Here is a 21,437-nt window from a genome sequence, read left to right as displayed (position 1 = left end):
TATGTTATTATTCACTCTGTTTATATAGCATTGTTTGTATACAGTATGTTCCTCAATTACCACTGAAGAATCCAGAAGCTGTTGAATAATCTGAAATCTATTGCATGATTAGTGGGCTTTTGAACGAAAAATTTTTGAGTGAAAATAAAATAGCATGTTTTTCAATAAGGAGCTGGTTGTATTAAATTACCTTTTGGATTTTAACAGGTTCTTTACACAATGTAAAAATATCTACCAATAGGCAGAGCTGCCTTATTGAATAATTTCCATGGGGTTCCACTTACATCATAGTCTATGTAAATATTTCTTGTGGTTGTATATTATACAATATATGCAAATTTACGCTGTGTGTATCCATATCCGATGGTCTTTGTTATCCTGGGTATTGTTGGGAAAACTGCCAAATTTTGGAGCTTAATCTATATTTAAAATTTCTACTTAATGCGCATGTGAAGCTGGTCAGTTTCCAAGAAAACTGAGAATATTTTTGCCTAGAAGCTGCTCAACAGAACAGAAAGCTTAGATAATTATAGGTACTAATCATTAGTAACATTGATATGCTCATTTTTCTTGAAAGTATGATTTTCAATACTATGTCATCAATATATAAACAAGTTAATTTAATATTGTCTGTTTTAAAAATTGAAAAAACTCACATATAAAAATATAATGTTACATCAGAAATTATAAAAATCTGTATATGAAGATGAGATGATAAAGAGAGGTAAACTAATTAGACTTACAGAAGTTTTAGAAAAGTCTCAATAATTTTAAGTCCAAAAGGATACAAAACTGGATGATCATCAAACATTTAAACAATTGTACTCTCTTGCCCTTTCCTCAGATTTAAGAGAACATGAATTCCTCTCTCTCACCTCAACAGAAGATGGAAGGTCTATTATCTGGATAAGTGGGACCGAAAAAGTTTTGTACGTTGGAATTCTAAACGTGAGGGAGCATGGAGTTGATTTGCTGGGCAAACTTTGTGGGCAGCATATGACACCATCTGACAGAAGCTACTTTTCCACAGTGCCTTGGTAGCCAGGTATGCCAATAATAACTGAACAGCCTCAAAATGATATCTTAAGATTGTTACTATTTCACAGTTCTCTGTTGATGGGGAAGTTAGAAACCCATCTGATGTCAAGGGTTAAAAAACCCTGTCTTTGCACAGAGCTTAGGGGTGATTTTTTTCTTACTTTTAAATGCACATATTCAGGCAAGGATTACCAATACTTGGGGAATGTCTCCAATGTGAATAAGAACAAAACAAACAACAACAACAAGATAAGTCTAGGAAAAGAAAACCAAATCATGGAGCAAAAATAATTCTGAAAATGAAATGTCATTACAATTATCAGAGAGAGAAGAGAATATATTGCATACATGATTTAACAATTTTAAGAACAAGAGGTAAATGAAAAAATATAATTGTTAAAATTTTAGAGTAGAGTAAAAGATAAATGTAGAGACAATGAGGAAACACTCGAAACAGGAAGATTGAAAAAATGCTAACATTTGATCAAGAAATTCTAATACAAAGCAATGGGAAAAAATTACAAAATAATTGTGCCAAAATCTGCCATACCTCTGAAGGGCATTAATGTCCAGTTTTAAAAGCTAAACAATTATCTGAGGCAAATAATGTAAAAGCACACTTTGTAGGCTGTATCAAGCCAGCCGCACTAAGAGAAAGAGACTGGGATTTGGGGTCGATGGGAAGATGGCAGAGCATGGAAGTGATTCCTAGGGAAAAACTAAAACATGGAGAAACGAGGTGCTGTAACACGCTGTTTGTACAGGGAAATTCCATGCATGTAATAAATAAGCTTTTCATTGTTGATGTGGAGCCTCCTCTTGAATCTATATAAATAATATTAAGCTTGTGATTTTGGAATATTCAGACCAGAAATTTTCTTTATTCCAAGAGCGCTGCTGGTGCCATTGAAGTTAGGGCTACCCCTTTGAGACAAAGGAAGGTACCGGGAATTAGCATCTCTTTAGTTGCATCAAAATCCTTCTTTGCATTTGATCTATTAATCTTTATTCTATTCCAATTTAAGCTCCTACTTAAAATCAGTTTGTGGACCTTTCAGGCACAGGCATATGACTTATAAATCCAAACCTGTACTTCAAAACAGACTTGGAATAACTCCTTCACAAAGCTGAAAATGGATTTCTCTACCATACAAGTTTGATTTTTTTTCCTTCAGATTTTAATTAAAATTGAACTAAAATTAAAACCTGGGTAAAAAGTTTGGCATTATATGTAATAATGAGGCACGTACATAACTTTAATCACAACATTTGCAAACTAAATGCTATAATGTTAAAATTACTATCTGCAGATTAAAATATACACACTGCAATTGCATCCTGCAAAGCCATATTGAAGGTTTAGTGAAATTATGCAATGAAAGAACTGTAAAGTCCAACTGTGAACTTATTTCCAAAATGTAGTCAGTTATTACATCCTTTGATTAGTAAAAATGGTGAGAATTTGAACAAGTTTCTAATGAATGTCCCATTTAGAAAATGCCACTATTTTCAAATAAAAATTATCTCCCTTATTTTCAGGAACAAAGAGAAATTTTACTATAACCTTAGACCCAAATAAAGCACAGCATGTAATAATCTAGTTGAGATTGAAAGGACATCTATGTGTGATTCTAGCTGGCTAAACATTTTACAAATTAAAGACATAGATTATGCTATCTGAGAGAATTGTTCCATGCTCTGATAAAAAGAACTTGGTATTTTAAAATGTTAATTTTTCATTTTTATTTTGAATACCAAAAAACGAGTAGCTGTTTTGCAAGATTATTATCTTCTCTTCATTTATGCCCAATGAGGTATATAGAACATGCTTACAAAGTGTTAAATGATAGGGTAATGAAAATGTCATATATCCCTCCCAATCAAAAAGTCTTGCTACACCTGTGACACGTATTTTTCACTCAAAATTAAATGTCAGAATGACTCACATTTGAAGTTTGAATAGTTCAAGTTGTTGATATCAGATTTGTTCACAACTCTCCCCATTTCAAATTTAGTTTTGTATCACATCAGTGATTGGGATGATCAGTAAGACTTCAGCTAAACCTTGAAGAAGATAATAACTGGTCTAGACTGCAAATGCACCCTAAACCTAGGGCCAGGTGCAGAGTGAGCAGGTGAAATTCACAGGAAATTAATTAATGAGTTATTTAGGATCAGAATCTACTAATAGAAATTTTTTTTTTTTGGCTAAAATTTTCTTGCTTATGCCACCACAATCAAGCAAGAACAGATATTTACTTCTAGGTAGAAGTAGATATATGAATAGTATACAATGCATTATAGATTTTATGAGCCAAGAAAAATAAATGAATGTCAACTGAACTTACGTAAATTAAAATAAATAAATAAAGCCATGTCGAGGGTAAGAAGTCACAGCTGAAATATTCACAACCATGACAACTTTTTCACAGATAAACCTAAATCTGTCTTCTAACAAATGCCTCAAAGCCCATGAGTACAGCTATGCTTACAAAACTCAAACTTTAGAATTATCAGTTCAAACTATAAAACAAAGGCACAAAAAAAGCATTTCTTCACCATTCAAAACTATGTATGTGCTTTAAGAGATGCCTTCAGAATTTCAATACTATTACCTACACAACCAAAAAATCAAGTCTTTTAAATACGCTAACAATTATACATGCCATTTCCAAAGTTCTTTTTAAATGCACATATAATCTCATAGGAAAGGAAGGCAAACTCTGTTGAAATATGAAAAAATGATGTGAATGGAGAGACCTGAAGCTAGAGGAGCAATCATGTAATTACTTTTCTATCAGTTATTGCAGTCATATTGAAAACCTCACTGATACTCAAATAGCTGAGAGCTTTTGCACAGATCTGTAATATAGAAGATTGGGTTTGAATGTCCTCACTGGGGAAAAAAGAGGGAGATGTGAAACTTGGATCCCTTCATGGACCCAGGAATGCCAAAGTCCTTAGAAGAAAGTAAAACCGTGGGTTAGAAAAATTTTATTTGGCTTGGCCTTGAGCCAAATCCCAATTCGGCAAAGGGGGTTGGATAAAAACTTCTTGAAAATTAGTTACTATAAACTGGCTCTCATAGCACAGAAAATCTCAAATGAAGAAATTAATTTATGGTGCTCTGGTGCTTCCACCTGTGGAAAGTTCCAGGGCAACTACCTGAAGCAAAAGATTATCTTTTGTGGAAGAAGCCCCCAAACCCCAGGCTTTGCATGATCCTAGTAAATAAGATTAACAAACTATGAGATCACAATTAAATCATAACATATACTACTAAACAGACCACCATAAGTGAGATACTGCTGAAACATACAATGAACAAATATAGCTTATATACACTACAACTATGATCATTAAAATCTTGATAGAGTTTTAATGGGAGATATAAGTGAATTGTGAATTAGTGAACTAGTAGAACAAAAATAACATGGTAAAGGAATGAAACAAAAAAATCTAGGGAAAGAGATATGATAGTCTAATATCTCAAATAACAAATGTAGCATGTAACTTGGATTAACAGAATAAATGAATAGAGAGAATGAGGGAAGAAATAATATTCATATTCAAGATATCCAAGTTAATGATAACATTTTCCAGAATTGATGAAAGAGATGGATCTTTAGATTGAGGAATACCAAGAACCTCAAACAGAACAAATGAAGAGCTCTACATTAGGACAAGTAACTAAACCTGAAGATACCAAATTAAAGTAGATATCACAAAACCAGCTTAAGAAAAAAGTCAAAATATTTACAAAGAAAGGACAACTTCCAGCAGACTTTAAAATAACAAGGGAAGACAGAAGAGGGTAAAATATTCTCTTTAGATCACCAAAGGAAAGTAATGATCAAGCTGGAATTATATACTCAGCTAAACTATAATTTGAGAATAAAGTCAAACTAAAAAAACATTTTTAAGATACTTTTCTTTAAAGAAATTAATGAAAGCTATGGATCTCCCTTCCAGAATATGTACAGATAATTATAAAGTTGAAGACAATTTTTAATATTTTCACTATTGTTAAGCTTGCCCTCTGCTCCAAATCATTGAACTTTCACCCTTAAATCAAGCTGCATTAGACAGCTGTGTACTGGGCCCACATTCTTTAGATCCTTTATAATAATTTTTTACTAAATTGTTCTTATATCTTTGTATTGCATTGAAGCACAATGTTTCCATTGAAGGAACTATGTAATTATTTCTCTCTCAATTATAATCCTTTTGAAACCATCAATGACTACATCATATAATCACAACTCATATGTACGCAATGCTATCATACATATTCTGGACCCTGTAGTCTAGTCAACCATACATATATGGGGTGGAATGAAGAAACATCTTTAAAATGTCCAACTTTAGCCATTCTGACAGGTTGTCCTTCTTTCTTTTTTCTCTCTCTCCCCATTCCTGTCCCTTCCTTCCTGCTTTCGTCTTCTCTAAAAAGAAACTTTAAATAATAGTGATATTTCAACTTTTTAATTCATATTTAACTTGGTCAGGCAAATTATTCCCTAAATTCCCTATATAACTCCTTCCACTAGTTATTTAAAATGTATTGCCAACAAACACAAACATATACACATTACACATTATATATATTTTAATATTATAAAAATTATTTATATATAAATATATTTAAAATTGTATATCATACTTTCAAATTTTAAACACACACTTATGTGTGTGTATACACACACACACACATATATACAAATATATTTATAAAATGGGTCATATTCATACTTTACAAGGCAGTAATTTTTGTTCCACTTTCTCAACTCTTAACTGAATAGAGGGAACAAAGGTGCATAGCAGTCAACAGAAAGGTTTTGGAATCAGATTTCCTGTTAGGTTTCAAATTTTAGCTCTATTATTTACCCATATTACCTTTCAGATAAGAAGCTAAACTTTATAGTCTCAGTTTTCTCCTTTATATAGTTAGTCCTCAGCTTTATACTCTGTAAAATAAAAGGTATTGATAATACCAAATTCTTTAGTTTGTGCTCAAAGTCTATTGATTTATTTTCAGTTCTTAACACGGCGACTAAAATAAAATAAATATTTATGAACTATGAACTGATTTGTGTTCTTTCTTATATATAAGTTTTATAAACATAGAAATCTGCTTCTGAAGCATGGATACCCGGAGTAACAAAACAGGATTTGGAACATGAACAACTCCATCAGATCAAGGCAATTATAAATCCATAATTGTGTTGTAGCTTTGTAAGAAGTCTTGGGAGAATCTTTTAAACATCTTCACCAGGGTGGAGGGGTGAGGTGTGGCAATATTATTCTGCCAAGTTTAATTACTCTAATATTCAGTTGTTGGTTTTTTTTAAGATTTTATTTATTTCTTTGACAGACAGAGATCACAAGCAGGCAGAGAGGCAGGCAGAGAGAGAGAGAGGAGGAAGCAGGCTCCCTGCTGAGCAGAGAGCCCAATGCGGGGCTCGATCCCAGGACCCTGAGATCATGACCCGAGCGGAAAGCAGCAGCCCAACCCACTGAGCCACCCAGGCGCCCCTAATATTCAGTTTTAACGTTACTTTTCTTCATGGTTGTGCAAAGCACACACTTGGAATGTTCTGTAGTGTCCGAAATAATTCATTTGTCTTTCTGTCTCTCATCTTTCACTTCTCTTGTTTACTCTCTTAAAAAATAGTGTTCTTGAATCTAAGATAATGGTTTCTTCACTAAAGTCTCAGAACTCATTTGCTCATTCTTTTGGTGTATTGTCTTCTCTCCTGAACCACATAGCATTTGCACAAAAAAACCCAGTATGTATCCAAATCCTGTCATCATTAAACAAACAAACAACAACAACAACCCCCCCCCCCAAAAAAAAACCACAAAACACAAAATACAGTAAGAGCTGACATGTCTGGGGGCTATTATCTGAAGTGTGTAGTAAATGACTATGACAGATTAATGAATATTTCTGGCACTTCTATCAAAAACCTGTAGTTACTCTCAGTAAAAATGGAACTAGGGGGTGTTGAGACAGGTGAAACTAGAATGATTTTATCTGTTCTGTCTCTGTTGTCCACTGAACAGCTCATGCCTTTTACAGAGCCCTTACACTAGGCATGTTAGGATCAAGCCAGAGCCAGCACCAGCAGAGGAGGGACACTACAGAACAATAGTTTCCTCACTATTTTCTTTACTGTCTTTTTGGACTATGCAATGTAGTTCTATATGCCAACAAACAGAGTCTCCCTCTTGTAATTAATTGTCATTTCCTACTTTAGCTTCTTCCTATAATGGGAAAACAAATCACATTTTCACAATGATGAAATTCTGCATGTGAAAAGAAGTGCTGTAAATTGTTTTAACTTCTTAAAATTAGCTTATTCCATTACTTGAAAGACCATAATTTGTAGGAAAACTTGAGTTTTCAAAACACAATTTTGAAATAAATTTTAGTAGATAGGTAATTTTTATAGATGGTTTCATATATATATATATATACATATATATATATAAGATTTTTACATTTTACATTTTTGTACTTCTACATTTTACAACATGACTTTTCTACTTATGAAAGACATCTTACAAATAAATTAAAAAACAAAACAAAACACATTTCAGAATATCCAGCCATCGTGCTCGCTTCGGCAGCACATATACTAAAATCAGAATATCCAGCCATCAAATCTGACATGTCAGTAGTTGTTTCTCCACCACCAAAATTCTACATACTAAATTTTCTCTCCAAAAATCGAACTTTGGTGAGTTTGTTAAACTCTTCTATCTTTATTAAAGATGAAAACTTTTCCACTCTGTATTAAAATTATTCCTAAGAAGAAAAGGGCAGTGGAAATGTCTTCCCAACTCTACTTTATTAAAAGAAAAAGAAAGTCCACATTGAAGAAAAATGAAAACCCCATCACACAAGAACACTGAAGGTCAGCTTGAATTAACCGACAAACTTTGAAATCACTGACTCACTTTGAACTCCATGGGAGCGTACTATTTTCCAGGTTTCTGATGCCACTTCTTTGACATCCACTTGATAGTGATGAATAGGCACACCTCCATGGGAGTCCGGCTTGTTGAAAGAAACCTTGGCTGTGGTCTGTGACAGCTCTATAATCTTCACTCCATAGGGACTGGATGGCACATCTACAGAAAAGCAAAAACAAAGGAAATATAAGCCAGGTAATATGGGCGGCCATTATTTAGGCTTATTGGTATGCTGACAATTAGGAATAAAGGAAAATTGCTCCCTATGTCACTTAATATATTTGAATTAGATAGCTTGCATAAACTGCTGAATGATGTTTTCAAATTGCAAGAAAGTATACATTAGTCATTCTTTATAGAAAATGAAGAGTAAAATCTTTGTTATCAAATTCCATTGATGGAGGCATTAATTTTACTTCTGCCTTTTCTATATAATATGGGGATTTTATTTGCATTCAAGGAAAACAAGCTCCCCTGTGTATGTCTGTGTGTGTGTGTGTGTGTGTGCGTGTGTGTGTATGTAAGTGTGTGTGTAAGAGAAAGAAAGAGAAAGGGACAGAGACTGAAGGTACAATTAAAAAACAACATAAGAAGAGGGGTGCCTGGGTGGCTCAGTGGGTTAAAGCCTCTGCCTTCAGCTCAGGTCATGATCAAAGGGTCCTAGGATCAAGCCCCATCCTAGGATCAAGCTCCATATTGGGCTCTCTGCTCAGCAAGAAACCTGCTTCCTCCTCTCTGCCTACTTGTGATCTCTGTCTATCAAACAAAGAAATAAAATCTTTATTAAAAAAATATAAGAAGAAACAAAGACTTTATTGAATCATCAGTACAAATATCTTTTGTGAAGATGTGAGATTTATTTTTTTGTTCATTAAAATTATATTAACAATTTTGGGGAAAGTGTCAAGTTCAGAGTAAGTGTCCTTATGAGCTAAATAAAACTGTAAACTCCCTGTTCTAGTTTTGCTTATGTATTATTTAAGTAAAATAAACCTTTATGTGAAACCCTTATATTTTAAAAACAGCTAGAAAGTCTGTCTTGCGTGTTTTTGTGTTCATCCATTACGTTATTTCAAGCTCAATAATGTATCCTGTTTGTTTTTTCCAGTATACAAAACTTTATAATTATCAAAAATGCTAAAGAGGCAAGAGGAGAAAATAAGAGAGAAAAAAGGAAACTAATGAAACTTCTACTCCAGAAACATAAACAATTAGAGGTACATTAAACACTGAAGTGTTCTCTATCTCTCAGTTTCTTTTTATCCTCCCCCCCTTTTTGTTTTAAAGTAATCTCTACATCCAGCCTTGGTCTTGAACTCACGACACACGATGAAGAGTCACGTACTCACTTAGTGACTGAGTCGGCCAGCTGCCCCTCTTCTCTTTCTTTTCAGTATTATATTTGAAACAATCATAAAGTTGGAAATTTACATATGGTTTACTTAAAATATATACTTATATTATAAAAATATGTAAGTAAGGGGTGCCTGGGTAGTGCAGTCCGTTAAGCATATGGCCCATGGTTTCAGGTCAGGTGGTGATCTCAGGGTCCTGAGATTGAGCTCTGTGCCAGGCCCTGCAATCAGTGCAGGCTACTTAAGACTCTCTCTCTCTTTACCCTCCTCTTGTTCCCTCTCTCTAAAATAAATAAGAAAATCTTTAAAATGCATATATATTACATATATCTACACACACACATACACACACAATCTCTGAAATTAATTTTATTAAAAAAAAAAACAAAAAACACAAAACAAACAAACAAACAAAAAACCTTAAGGACACCTGGGTGGCTCAGCCAGTGAAACACCTGCTTTCAGCTCAGGTGGTGATCCCAGGGCTCTGGGATCGAGTCCTGCATGGGACTCCCTGTTCAGCAGGGAGCCTGCTTCTCCTTCTCTCCACTCATGCTCTCTGTCACTATCTCTGTCTCTCTCAAATAAATAAATAAAATATTAAAAAAAGAAAAGAAAAAATTTGATTGAAAAATAACACAGTCAATGTAAATTCCTGTTCTGACACAATCAAACATTCATAGAAAAATCTTTAATGGCTGTCAAAAGCCAAGTGTGCCTCATTTTCTAGACTTGAAAGAGAGCACTATAGATCACATAAAAATATGCCTTATAAATGGTACTGGGAAAGAACCAGGAAGGCAGTTTTATGGCCTTTAAGATATGAATATTGTAGAGAAATGCAACAGTGTACATTTCAGCTTTAATTAGTAACTGTAAATTATTTGGATATCCCTTTAAGTGCATTATGGAATAACTTTAAGATTTGGAGATTAATGTGAAGAATATTGATGTAACCCAAAATCATATTGATATTAAAAATTTACCTGGAAATAAAAATTGTAAATGACCTAAAAAATCTATGAAAGATGCCATATATGAACATTACCATAGTTTCATGTTTCTTTAATCCCCAGGTTATGACTATAGGTTCTTTTAATCTGTAGGTTTGACCTAAAGTTTGCAGAAACAAAACAAAACATACAACAACTTCACGTTTGCTTATAACAGGACTGCCGATTCTTCACTTAATGCCTATTTATGCTCTACTGTGAGCCAGGTCTAAACTGGACATCATAGCAATTATAATCTTCAGTTTAAGGATACATTTGAAAAGGAAAGGTGCTAAGTACTGAGGGGGGAAGGGAGAGATGTGATACATCCTGGACTCCACTTTTGACCACACATTCAGACTAGACATGGTTCTTGGTTCTTACTCTGACCACAGAGGTAAGCATCAATAGCTAACCTGTGCCCTTGACATGATACGACTACAGAGAAATAATCAGCTTTTTTTCTTAGCACAAAGGAACCATTACCAAAACTCGAGCCAGAGGGTATGTTTTTCTAGCCAGATTGTCTATTTTCCGATGGGCTGACTCTTACCCTGGTTTTTCATTTGCATTTATTTTTTGCTGGTCTCTTCTTTCTGCTACTGACTAAAAGGAAAACCATGCTTATGACTTGCAGCTCTCATATATCCCTAAATAGTTTTATTTCTTTTACCTCCTGATTTTAGATGTCCAACCACTTACTACCAATGTATTCCACACTCACACATATGCATGCATACATATATGCATCATTAAGAAAAGTGCCTGGACTATACTCAGTCACCAGGAAATAGATGATGAATTGAACATTTCAGTAATTAAAAATAGTATACAAAGGTACAAAACCTATTCAAGTGGAAAGGGTCTAAGAAGCCTAGAACCAATATCTCTGACTCATCTCTCCACTCTCAATTGTTTTATAATCATGTTCATCCTCAAGTCTATCTCTCCGATACATCATAAGTCACAAAGTTATTTTCATCATTCCCACATCATAATTCTTGTGTTCTACTCTTCCTTCCTGTTTCCACTTCTAAGTCCAAATCTCATCTGTTTCTACCTGCAATGCCATTAGTGGCTCTTGGCTTCCTTTCCTATTGGACATCCCACCAAATTTCAATCCATACGGCATGTAAATGCAAAATCAATCTTTCTAAAGCACCACTCTAATCACGTCACTTCCCTGGGTAGGGTAATCGGAGCTTCCTCCTCTTGATAACATCAGGCTTGGGCTTTTCAGTCTGGCTTTCAATATCCTGAATTATCTGACTTCACTGAGTCTATGCAAACAGAGAATCATGTTGTCAAAGACTATCAAACATGGTCCTAGCTTTACAATGGGCCTTGTGGATATCTAATTCCACTTACAAAGTTTCCATCACTGTTAGTATATTTTTCTAAACTACTTTCTAGCACCTTCCATCTCAATAATTAATGAATGCCACCCAATGCAGAATAATTGTACAAACATGTGTTTCTTTATTCTTTCTTTTCACCTCTACTAGAACCAGCAAAAAGTTAGATGAAGAGCTTGGCTATATACCATCAGAATCTATGCAACCAAAGTCTGTCCTTGCTACTTTTTTGAACTGCAATCTTAGACAAATCCTTTGTTTTTCATCAGTATTTTTCTTTCTAAAGTGGAAATTATAATGATACCCACTGCTAAGTTTGCTATAAGGATTAAGTAATGAAGTATACAAAACAGACCTGAGATGTACTTAGCAAATACTGTCACTGTCATTTTGCTATCCTTCCCTGATAACCATATCCCTTCTGTTGCATTATTGCATATCCACAATATCAATATTTTGTTTTTTAAACTGAGGTATTATTTATTTATGACATATTTACAGACTTACAGAATTGGTTTTTTTCCAAATTATTTTATTTCTTTTCAGTGTTAGACACACAGAATTGTTTTTATCCAATACATCATCTTGCATAGAACCTTAAGAAAGAACAACATATTCTAGGAGTAAAAATACGTGTCTTAAGAATTTATGCATAACCCAACATCTTTTGGACACCATCAGTTTGGCTTCAGAGTACACAAACACCTGCTTAGTAAATTCAACAATATAAAGTAACTTATTTGACCTTGAATGTAATATTTTAATTAAATGGAAGGTAAGAGATACAATAACATTGAGGTTCAGCTTAGAGATGTGGATGGTGTACGATACCAAAGAACTGGGGCCGTGATCTAGGAGCAGGACGAAAACAATCTTTAGCAGACTATTGTAGGAATTGCAGTATGCAGTTAAATTAAATGATTAGTTATTCGTTTCCTCATTAAAAAAAGGAGTAATAATGACAATACTAAAGTTGCAGTCGTAAAGATAAATTAGCGGATAAATTAGCGGATAAATCATTGGAAATTCACAAATACCATTTTCATTTTTCTTTTCTTTAAAAAGGCTGTCAGAGTATAAATAATGTTGACAAAGATTTTGATATGTATACATATGCCTAAAGCCACAGCTTGATCAAAGTATAAAAGTGAAAACTTTCAGAAAGTCTGACTTGGTGATTATGTTATCTTGTGAAAGGTTAAAAAAAAAATGAAAAAAGTTGCTTCTCTGAATTTAATCCTGATAAAATAAAATATTAAGAGGAATTATGGGGCGCATGGTGGCTGAATCTGTTGAATTTTTGTTTTATTCAGGTGATGATCTCTGGGTCCTGGCCTTCACACTCAACGAGGAGTCCACTTTCCCTCTCCCTCTGCTCCCTCCCTTGCTCACATATGCTCTCTCTCTCTCTCTCTCTTTTAAATAAATAAATAAAATCTTAAAAAAAAAAATAAAAGAGGAACTAGTAAGTGAAGTGAAAGTACATGGTACAAAGAGCTTTATTAGGGGGCGCCTGGGTGGCTCAGTGGGTTAAGCCGCTGCCTTCAGCGCAGGTCATGATCTCAGGGTCCTGGTATCGAGTCCCGCATCGGGCTCTCTGTTCAGCAGGGAGCCTGCTTCCCCCTCTCTCTCTGCCTGCCTCTCCATCTACTTGTGATTTCTCTCTGTCAAATAAATAAATAAAATCTTTAAAAAAAAAAAAAAAAGAGCTTTATTAAAAAAAAAAGCACAACAATCAGATAGAGATAGAGATGTCTGAAAACAGATCCAAAATAATACATTAAATATCATATTCCTCTAAAAAAAAAAAAAAAAGAATCCCGAAGTAAAGATACACTCTATAAAGCAAAATTCTCAAAGTTTATGTCCAAAGGTACACATGTGGAAGAAACGGAAGGGAGCTCATGAATATAATGAGACTGCATAGGAAATCTCGGATGAGTAAATGTTTTAGAAACATTTTTAAAGTGAGATGAATCATGGAATTATGGAGCAGTAACTCCTCTGGCTATAGGCTAAGCTGAAATATAGTCTGTTGAAGACAACAGCAACAACTGACTCTGCATATGTGCTTTAGCTCGTACACTCTTCCTCAACTGCATCCACGATTCTTCTCAAATATAAATCAATCTCAATATGAAGACCGAAAAATAGAAGTCATCAAGCAAGCTTGCTCAAATTGTGCCCTATCACTTCTGGATGAACCTAAAATGTAAGGTTGCCTTCCTCTTTTTTTGAAGGCCAAACCCTACATCTCTGAATGTAATTTCTTTAACTTCTTTCTTCTCTAGATCACTGCATCACCGGAGAGCTCTTCTCTTCCCTTTTGTGTTTTTAGTCTTTTGTATTTTCAGTCTTCCTTGCATCTTATTACCATGAACTATAAAGATCTCTCTCACATGATACATTTTCTTCAGTTCTACTCTCTTCTCAGGCCATGAAATTTTTTTTAATTTAATTTTATTATTTGTTTTGCTTCCCTGTCCTGCTATTTCAACAGGCTGTTCATAATTTCTTCCCTAACATCTTTACTCCTGGGAATCTGGTTTCCTCAGACACTGGGAAGCTGGTGACAAAGGTATGGTTCAGAGTCACTGACTCAGCTCTGAGGATGAGGATGTGGGTATGGCTAACCTTAGATCAATTGGAAGAGTTTGATATTTGTCAACCTTCCCTGAAGTGAAAGTACTCAAGTAAGTATTGGGCCAGAATGGTGCTTTAAATCTAGGTAACAGACATGTCTTAGACTTTTTCTGTTGATGCATCACATCCATTTCTATCATCTAAGCTACTCCCCTTTATCAGAAGAAACAGAAGGCAAAATCTTCCATTTTGCAGACTTACTTGCTGGTATGGTTTTAAGTGCTATGAAGGCACTCAGGGTGAGATATCGAGTAAGTGGTTTACCATACTGATGGGGAGGGAAGACCACTCCCACTTTTCTGAGGAGGTTCATCTGGACAAGAGGCCCTACAGATGTGAATGAAGGGAGAACCTGGACCCCCTACTCCACAGCCTGTTCACAGGTTTCTGTGTGGGATGGCTGTCAGGTCAACAGAGGGGTAGCTTGGTAGTAGCTTTTCCTGACTTCCAGTTAGCAGTTGCAGACTTGACCTCTGAACTGCACTTTGCTAATTTGACTCCTGAAGCCAGAAGGCTGGTGACTCTCTTGTCTTCCCTTTCCTCTGTCTTTTCAATGATTTTATAACCATTCAACTCACACTATTCAGTAATTTTCTGTTTGGTTTCTTAGTCAGTCTCCATGTGATAAAAGACTCAAATATTAAGGGATTGTCTCATAAAGGACTGACCTTCCTGGATTCAGCAAGGCCATATAATGTGCAGGATCATATCAACTGTATGCATCTGGGGACCAAGCTGAGATGGATTCCATCTGCTTCTGCTCTGAGTGACCATCTTCCTTCCAATAAGATTTTGTGTCTATTGTTCCTATTTCAGTTACAAACTTCATCTAAACATAATAGCAAATTCACAACACATCTAAAACCTTATACATTTCTTATCTCACTACCTATCTGGTTTTCTCCAATTGCCAAATCTAAAGCATTATTCTACTGATCTTTTCACAACACTTGATCACACATCTTTAAAATTTTCTTTGTACAGTGGTTGTATTAACTCTCTGAATAATTGTTTCTCATTTTATTTGTTCCTATATTTTTAAGTCCAATGATGAACCTGAGGTAATCCAGGGAGCTCTCCTTAATTAGATCATTTCTACTTCTAACATTCTTCATTGAAGTGCTCATTTACACCTGAGGTATACGTGGAAATTATTTCCCTCTGTAATACTCAAGTATTGACCCTTCTCACAAGTCATGGACTCTCATATCCCATTATTAATGGGGCATTTCCATTATGACTAACAAACATATTAAATAAAACATACTAAATCCTTTATACATTCAATAATTCGTTTAAACTTACTACAAGTCAGTCAGTTTTATGTTGGAGGCAGAAGTGAGACAGCAATCCTTACTCTTTTGGTGGTTACATTGTAATTATATGAAAGTAATTATATATGTAAATTTTACATTGTATTTAGATAAAAGTAATTATATATACATAAATTATTTACTGTAAATACTGTGGTAAAAAATTTAGCAGGCATGGGAGATAGTTGGGGGATTGGGATGAAAGCTGAAGTGTTGTAGTTTTAAAAATAAAATAAGACAAAATCAGAGATGGAGACAAACCGTAAGAGACTCTTAATCCTAGGAAACAAACTGAGGGTTGCTGGAGGGGAGGTGGATGGGGAGATGGGGTAACAGGGTGCTGGGCATTAAGGAAGGCACTTGATGGAATGAGCACTGGGTGTTACAGGCAACTGATGAATCACTAAACTCTACCTCTGAAACTTATAATACACTATATGTTAATTAATTGCATTTAAATAAAAATTTTTAAAAAGAAAAAAAAAGAAATTAGGTGAACAAGAATATCTTTGCTAAAAAAAGGTAATATTTAACCAAAGGCCTAAAGGAATAAAAAAAAAAAAAAACTCATGAAAATGCAAGGTACAAAAATAGTAAGGAAAAAGATGAACTATGTCTTGGGTTTTTAAAGAAGGGGGATGATCTGGGCAGTGGAGCACGGCTAAGCTGGGGGAGAAGGAGACAGAGGACAGAGAACTCAAGGAGGGCAGAGTAGGAAGGAACATAGGCTTTCACACTATGAAAGTGTGGCTTCATCCCTGGACAAAACGTTAAGCCAACAAAAATGCTTTGAGTAGAAGAAAATCACGTTTTTTAATTAGTTTATTTGTTTGTTTTTGTTTTTAAAGAATTCTTCCTGTTGTTGTTGTTTATTTAAACTATACACCAGGGGGAAACTTCTCGCCAAAGCAGGAAGACCAATTTAGGAATTTATGGCACAATCTATATTAAGAGCAAAGCAAACCAACAAACCAAAGAAATAAAAACAACCAAAATATAGAATTTGATTTCACAAAACCAAGGAGACTTTGGAAATACCTTGCTAGTAGAATCAACAAGACACATCAAGGGGTTGGGCCTGGGTACATAAGTAGATTCGAGGATGACTGAAAAGTGGCAGTTGCCATTTATTGATATGGAAAGAATGCCAAAGGAAGGTAGGTAGGGGTGATTGGCTTTGGATATCTGGACATCTGGACATTTTCATTGTCTATAGAACATTTATTTTTTTTTAAAGATTTTATTTATTTATTTGAGAGAGAGAGAGCATGAGAGGGAAGAAGGTCAGAGGGAGAAGTAGACTCCCCAGGAGCTGGGATCCTGATGCAAGACTAGATCCTGGAGTCCAGGATCACAATCTAAGCAGAAGATAGTGGCTTAACTAACTGAGCCACCCAGGCACCCCGCCTATAGAACATTTAAAGGGAAAGGGAATTAAGCAGTTGGTTATGAAAGTTTAACATTCAGAAAAAAGATCCAAGATGAAGATATATATTGGAGTTACAGGTGGAATACAGGTGGTATTTAAATCCATAAGAATTTAGCATATCAAGGATATGAGTTGATATAAAAACAAAAAGATCCAAAATTGAGGGACAGTGGTTTTGAACAGGTCAGAGATTTATAACAACTAGCAAAAGAAATTAAGGAGAGCTCAATGGGGAAGGAAAACAAGAAAAGCATGTTGACATCCTAGCTAAGTTGAAGGCTGAAGAGATGATTCAAGGAGAAAGAAGTGATTAATTGGGTAATATTCTGCCACTAGATCAAGAAGTATGAGGACTGAGAGTGGGCCACTGGATTGAGCATGAAGAAACTCAACGGATACCTTGATAATAGGTTTTATAGAGCAGTAAAGGTAAAAACCCAACTGGAAGAGTTTGTGACAGAATGAAAGAAAAGTAATTAGGTACAGAAAATATAATCAATTCTTTTGTGAAGTTTTTATTATTATTATTATTAAGGAAGAGTAGAGGGCAAAGAATTGATGTGGTTGCCAGAAGAATTTACAAGGTCAGGATGATTTTTTTTAAAGATAAGAATTATTTTTCACTACAGAAATAAAAAGCTTACTTTTTTTTTTTTTAACACGGACACCCACCAAAACAAAAGAAAAGTAATCCATCTTCCTGTTATACACACAGACACATACATACACACATACATACATATATATGTATAAAGAATATATACATTCTATTATCTCCCTTTCTGGAACAGTGGACATTACTTTAAGATGTTAAGATGTTTGAGTTTACACTTATAAATTTTAGGTTATTTAGAGAAACATGGAAATGAAACATGTAGATGAATGCAAACATGCTAAATGTTTTTAAGGACATGCATAATTTGACCACATCATTATTTTCCTGTTCTCATCACCACCACTGATGTCCTCACACAATATGGCCTCCAGTCTCCTGTGATTGTGCAGTCTATGCTATTTCACAACATGGTACCCTTGATTCTTGCCATTTCTCCCTTTCTTTTCAAGGGACCTGTTTCTACTCAGTCTTTCAGACTGAACTCAGAAGTTGACACCTATTAGAAACCATCCCCAAGAATTCCAAAGGGAATTCCATTCTGTATTCCCAAGCATTTCATTTCATTTCATTGCATCCGTCTCTATCATGTATATAGCAAGGGAAGTTTGGAGTTTTTAGTTACAAAGCAGAAAGATCCTTTTATGATGGTAACATTATAGAGACTGATCTCAATATGGTATAGGGTATGGGCCAATTTCCAATTTCCATGTTTCTCTAAATGTAGATTTCTACCCTTCTTTTGTACTCTAACTTCAGTGTAAAGATCAGGGGCCATATGTTACTCATTTCCTGATTCCCAAAGTCTAAAACAGTGCCTGGTACTTACTAGAAACTCATGATACACATGGTGAGTGAGTGAACTGACAAATGATTAAAAATTGTTGCAAGGAGGGGTTCCTTGAAAATTATATCTAGCTATCCTGATTTTCTTTTCTTCCAGAGGAACCAGGGAATTACAAAATTAAGCTGATGTTATACATAGTTTCTCAAGGCACACAAAAGTTTGCCTCATAGTTTTGGAAAAAAGAGAGCAAGACATATACTTTTCCAGACCAGTTACTAAAACTGATCATGTAAAAGAAACCTGGCTTTATATTCAGTTGAGGAAAGTTTGTTTCCAAATGAACCAACTTTCACCAGCTTTCAGGTTTTATGTAACAAGGGTCCGGATCAAATATGATTCAGTTATAAGGAGGTGCAGATTGACTATAATTCCATAAATACAGAATTTTGTTCAGTTGATCCAGGTTAGCCTATAAGCAGGTTACTCTTCCCAAAAATGACTTGATAGACTTCCCCATGACTTAGGTGAAAATATGGATGGCCATACTTTATGGTATTTTTGAATTAAATCAATTCTGGAAAGAGGGCTAAAACATTGGATTTGACAAGGTCTCAGTAGGTTAAAAGGGTGAGTCTAAATGGACAAGATGAGATTTAATAGGGGTAAGTAAAGGGTCCTGACTGAGATTAAAATAAAAATCAATTGTGAAGCACAGCATGGGAGAACTCACTTAAGAGCAGTTTGTGTGAAAAAGATACAGGACTAAAGGAAACAAAGGCAAAATGACTTGAAATTTTGTAACCTTTAATAGAAATACAGTGTCCAGTATAAGGGAGGTCATTACCACACAATCAAGTTTTACTCTGCACTGGTCTATAATTACCAGATCTGTGTTGTTGTTGTTTTTCCCTAGAGCTATGCATTATATCTAAAGAGACATTTAACAAACTGACTTTTACCCAAAGAAAAGTGATCAATATGAACTAGAACTTGGCCATAATAGTAGCCCGCTAGTATTTATTGAGTACATGCCCTGTGCTGGGGCTTTGAATTCATTTTCTCACTGTCTTCGCACAGTTCTGCTCAGCTGGATCTTGGAGTGACTTCTGTGGAGCACTGAAACTCCCTTCAGCACAGAAGCACCCATTCCCAATGTGAGATGTGTTGCCCTGCAGCTTACGGCAGAGTCCCTCCCCTAAAAGTGCCCAGGAAAAGGTGACTTTATCAGGAAAGCCTATCAACTAATGAGGCAAATAGGAGCTCATCATATTAAAATTTAATATGAAAAAGGTTACAGTTAAGAGTTAAATATAAGAGATGAAATGAATGTAAGAAAGTTAAAACAATGAATGAAATCATTTGATAATCTGCAAAAGTTAGATTAATAGTCTTGAGAAAAACTTCAAAAAATACACATATAAATACATATAGACTACCTTGTCAGATCATGACTATTAGAAGTAGAAAAATGTAAGGAAGGAATGATAATTTTTAACTATATTGTTACAACTTGATTATCCTTTATGTCTTCTATATTTTTAATTTTCTCTAAAATGAGTATTTAAATCAAAAAAGAAAATATGTTTCTAGCTAGAAAAAAAGATTATCACCCTAAGAAGTGCACTTGAAAAAAAAAAAAAAAACTATTGAAGAAGTCATTTTAAAAAAACCTCTCTGTCCCTCTCTTCATCTAATTGTATTTATATGTGGTATTTTAATAAAAAAATTAATATAGCAAAATTGGTTATCAAACAATAGTAGTTTTCTAAAGATAGAATATAAACCAAAGAAGACTGAACCACTCCTTGCTCCTGAATATGAAGCCAGGGCCTAATATGAAGACCCCGTTCATGGTTTTTCTGATTTAATTCAAGCACAGTTAAATATAATTTATTTTAAAAAATCATTTGAAAAATGGACATAAGTTCCTTGATATTAATTGTGAGAATGTAAAAACAAAAATGGAGTTAGAATTAGGAGTTGGCCAATGTAGATCATGTAGGAAGTAGGAGCAGGGGAAAAAAAGACTCTGCCTTCTCATTGACCCTTTACTCATAGGAGACCTTTGACCTAGTCAATATTTTATCCTACTTACTATTTAAATCATCATCATAATAGATATAATAATAACAAATTGAGCTTTTACATATTTTTGCTAATTTCTGAATGTATCTTTTTTTTGTAAAGTAAGTATAAATAATTTCTCACGTATGTCTTTGAACTACTTTGAGAATTATGTCGCTACTCAGGATTCAAGTTAGCTAACCACTTCAATGTGTCTTCTTGCCAGAACTTGATCAAGCTTTTTTCCCCAGCAGAGATAAAAGCAAATGAAGTGGGTAGCATAGAGATGAAATATCAAGCTTACAAATATAAGTGCCAATTTTCATACCTTGCTGTACCATACACATACATATCCTGCCAAATAAAGACTAGACCACCATAGTTAAGAATAGTACTATTGGGCACCTGGGTGGCTCAGTCATTAAGCATCTGCCTTTGCTTCAGATCATGATCCTGGGGCTCTGGGATCAAGACCCACATTGAGGCAGTCAGGCTCCCTGCTTGGTGGGAAGCCTGCTTCTCCCTCTCCCACTACCTCTGCTTGTGTTCCCTCTCTCGCTATGTCTCTCTATGTCAAAGAAATAATTAAAATCTTTAAAAAAAAGTACTATTATCATGCTTACTAAAACATTTTAAAAGATGTCTAAATAAATTACTATATTTTAGAGTAAAAATTAGACTTCTATATTCAAAAACACCAGTTGTCTATGAATCAATGAATATGCAAAAATTCTTTTAACTATTTTAAAACCATTTATAAGGTCACATATAGAAACGATGTATACACACACAAAAAAGATTTTTTTTTAAATCAAGAATGCTAGCTATATTCATGTTATGTTGCTTTTCTGAAATTACTATGTTTAGGTA

General features: G+C 34.6%; 1 protein-coding gene across 2 annotated transcripts in view; it reads right to left on the bottom strand.

Annotated features, from left to right (window-relative positions):
• The window catches only part of NCAM2 (neural cell adhesion molecule 2), a 514,996-nt gene that overhangs the window by 79,628 nt on the left and 413,931 nt on the right, over positions 1-21,437 (bottom strand). For both annotated transcript variants that reach the window (XM_059392179.1, XM_059392180.1), the window contains exon 12: positions 8,002-8,175. In XM_059392179.1, the coding sequence (XP_059248162.1) occupies positions 8,002-8,175 (174 nt within the window). The remainder of the gene's footprint in view (positions 1-8,001; positions 8,176-21,437) is intronic.

This window comes from Mustela nigripes, chromosome 2, assembly GCF_022355385.1.
Source record: "Mustela nigripes isolate SB6536 chromosome 2, MUSNIG.SB6536, whole genome shotgun sequence".
NCBI classification, from domain to species: Eukaryota; Metazoa; Chordata; class Mammalia; order Carnivora; family Mustelidae; genus Mustela; species Mustela nigripes.
Note: the sequence above shows the minus strand (reverse complement) of the source record. Positions and strands in the feature narration are given on the sequence as shown.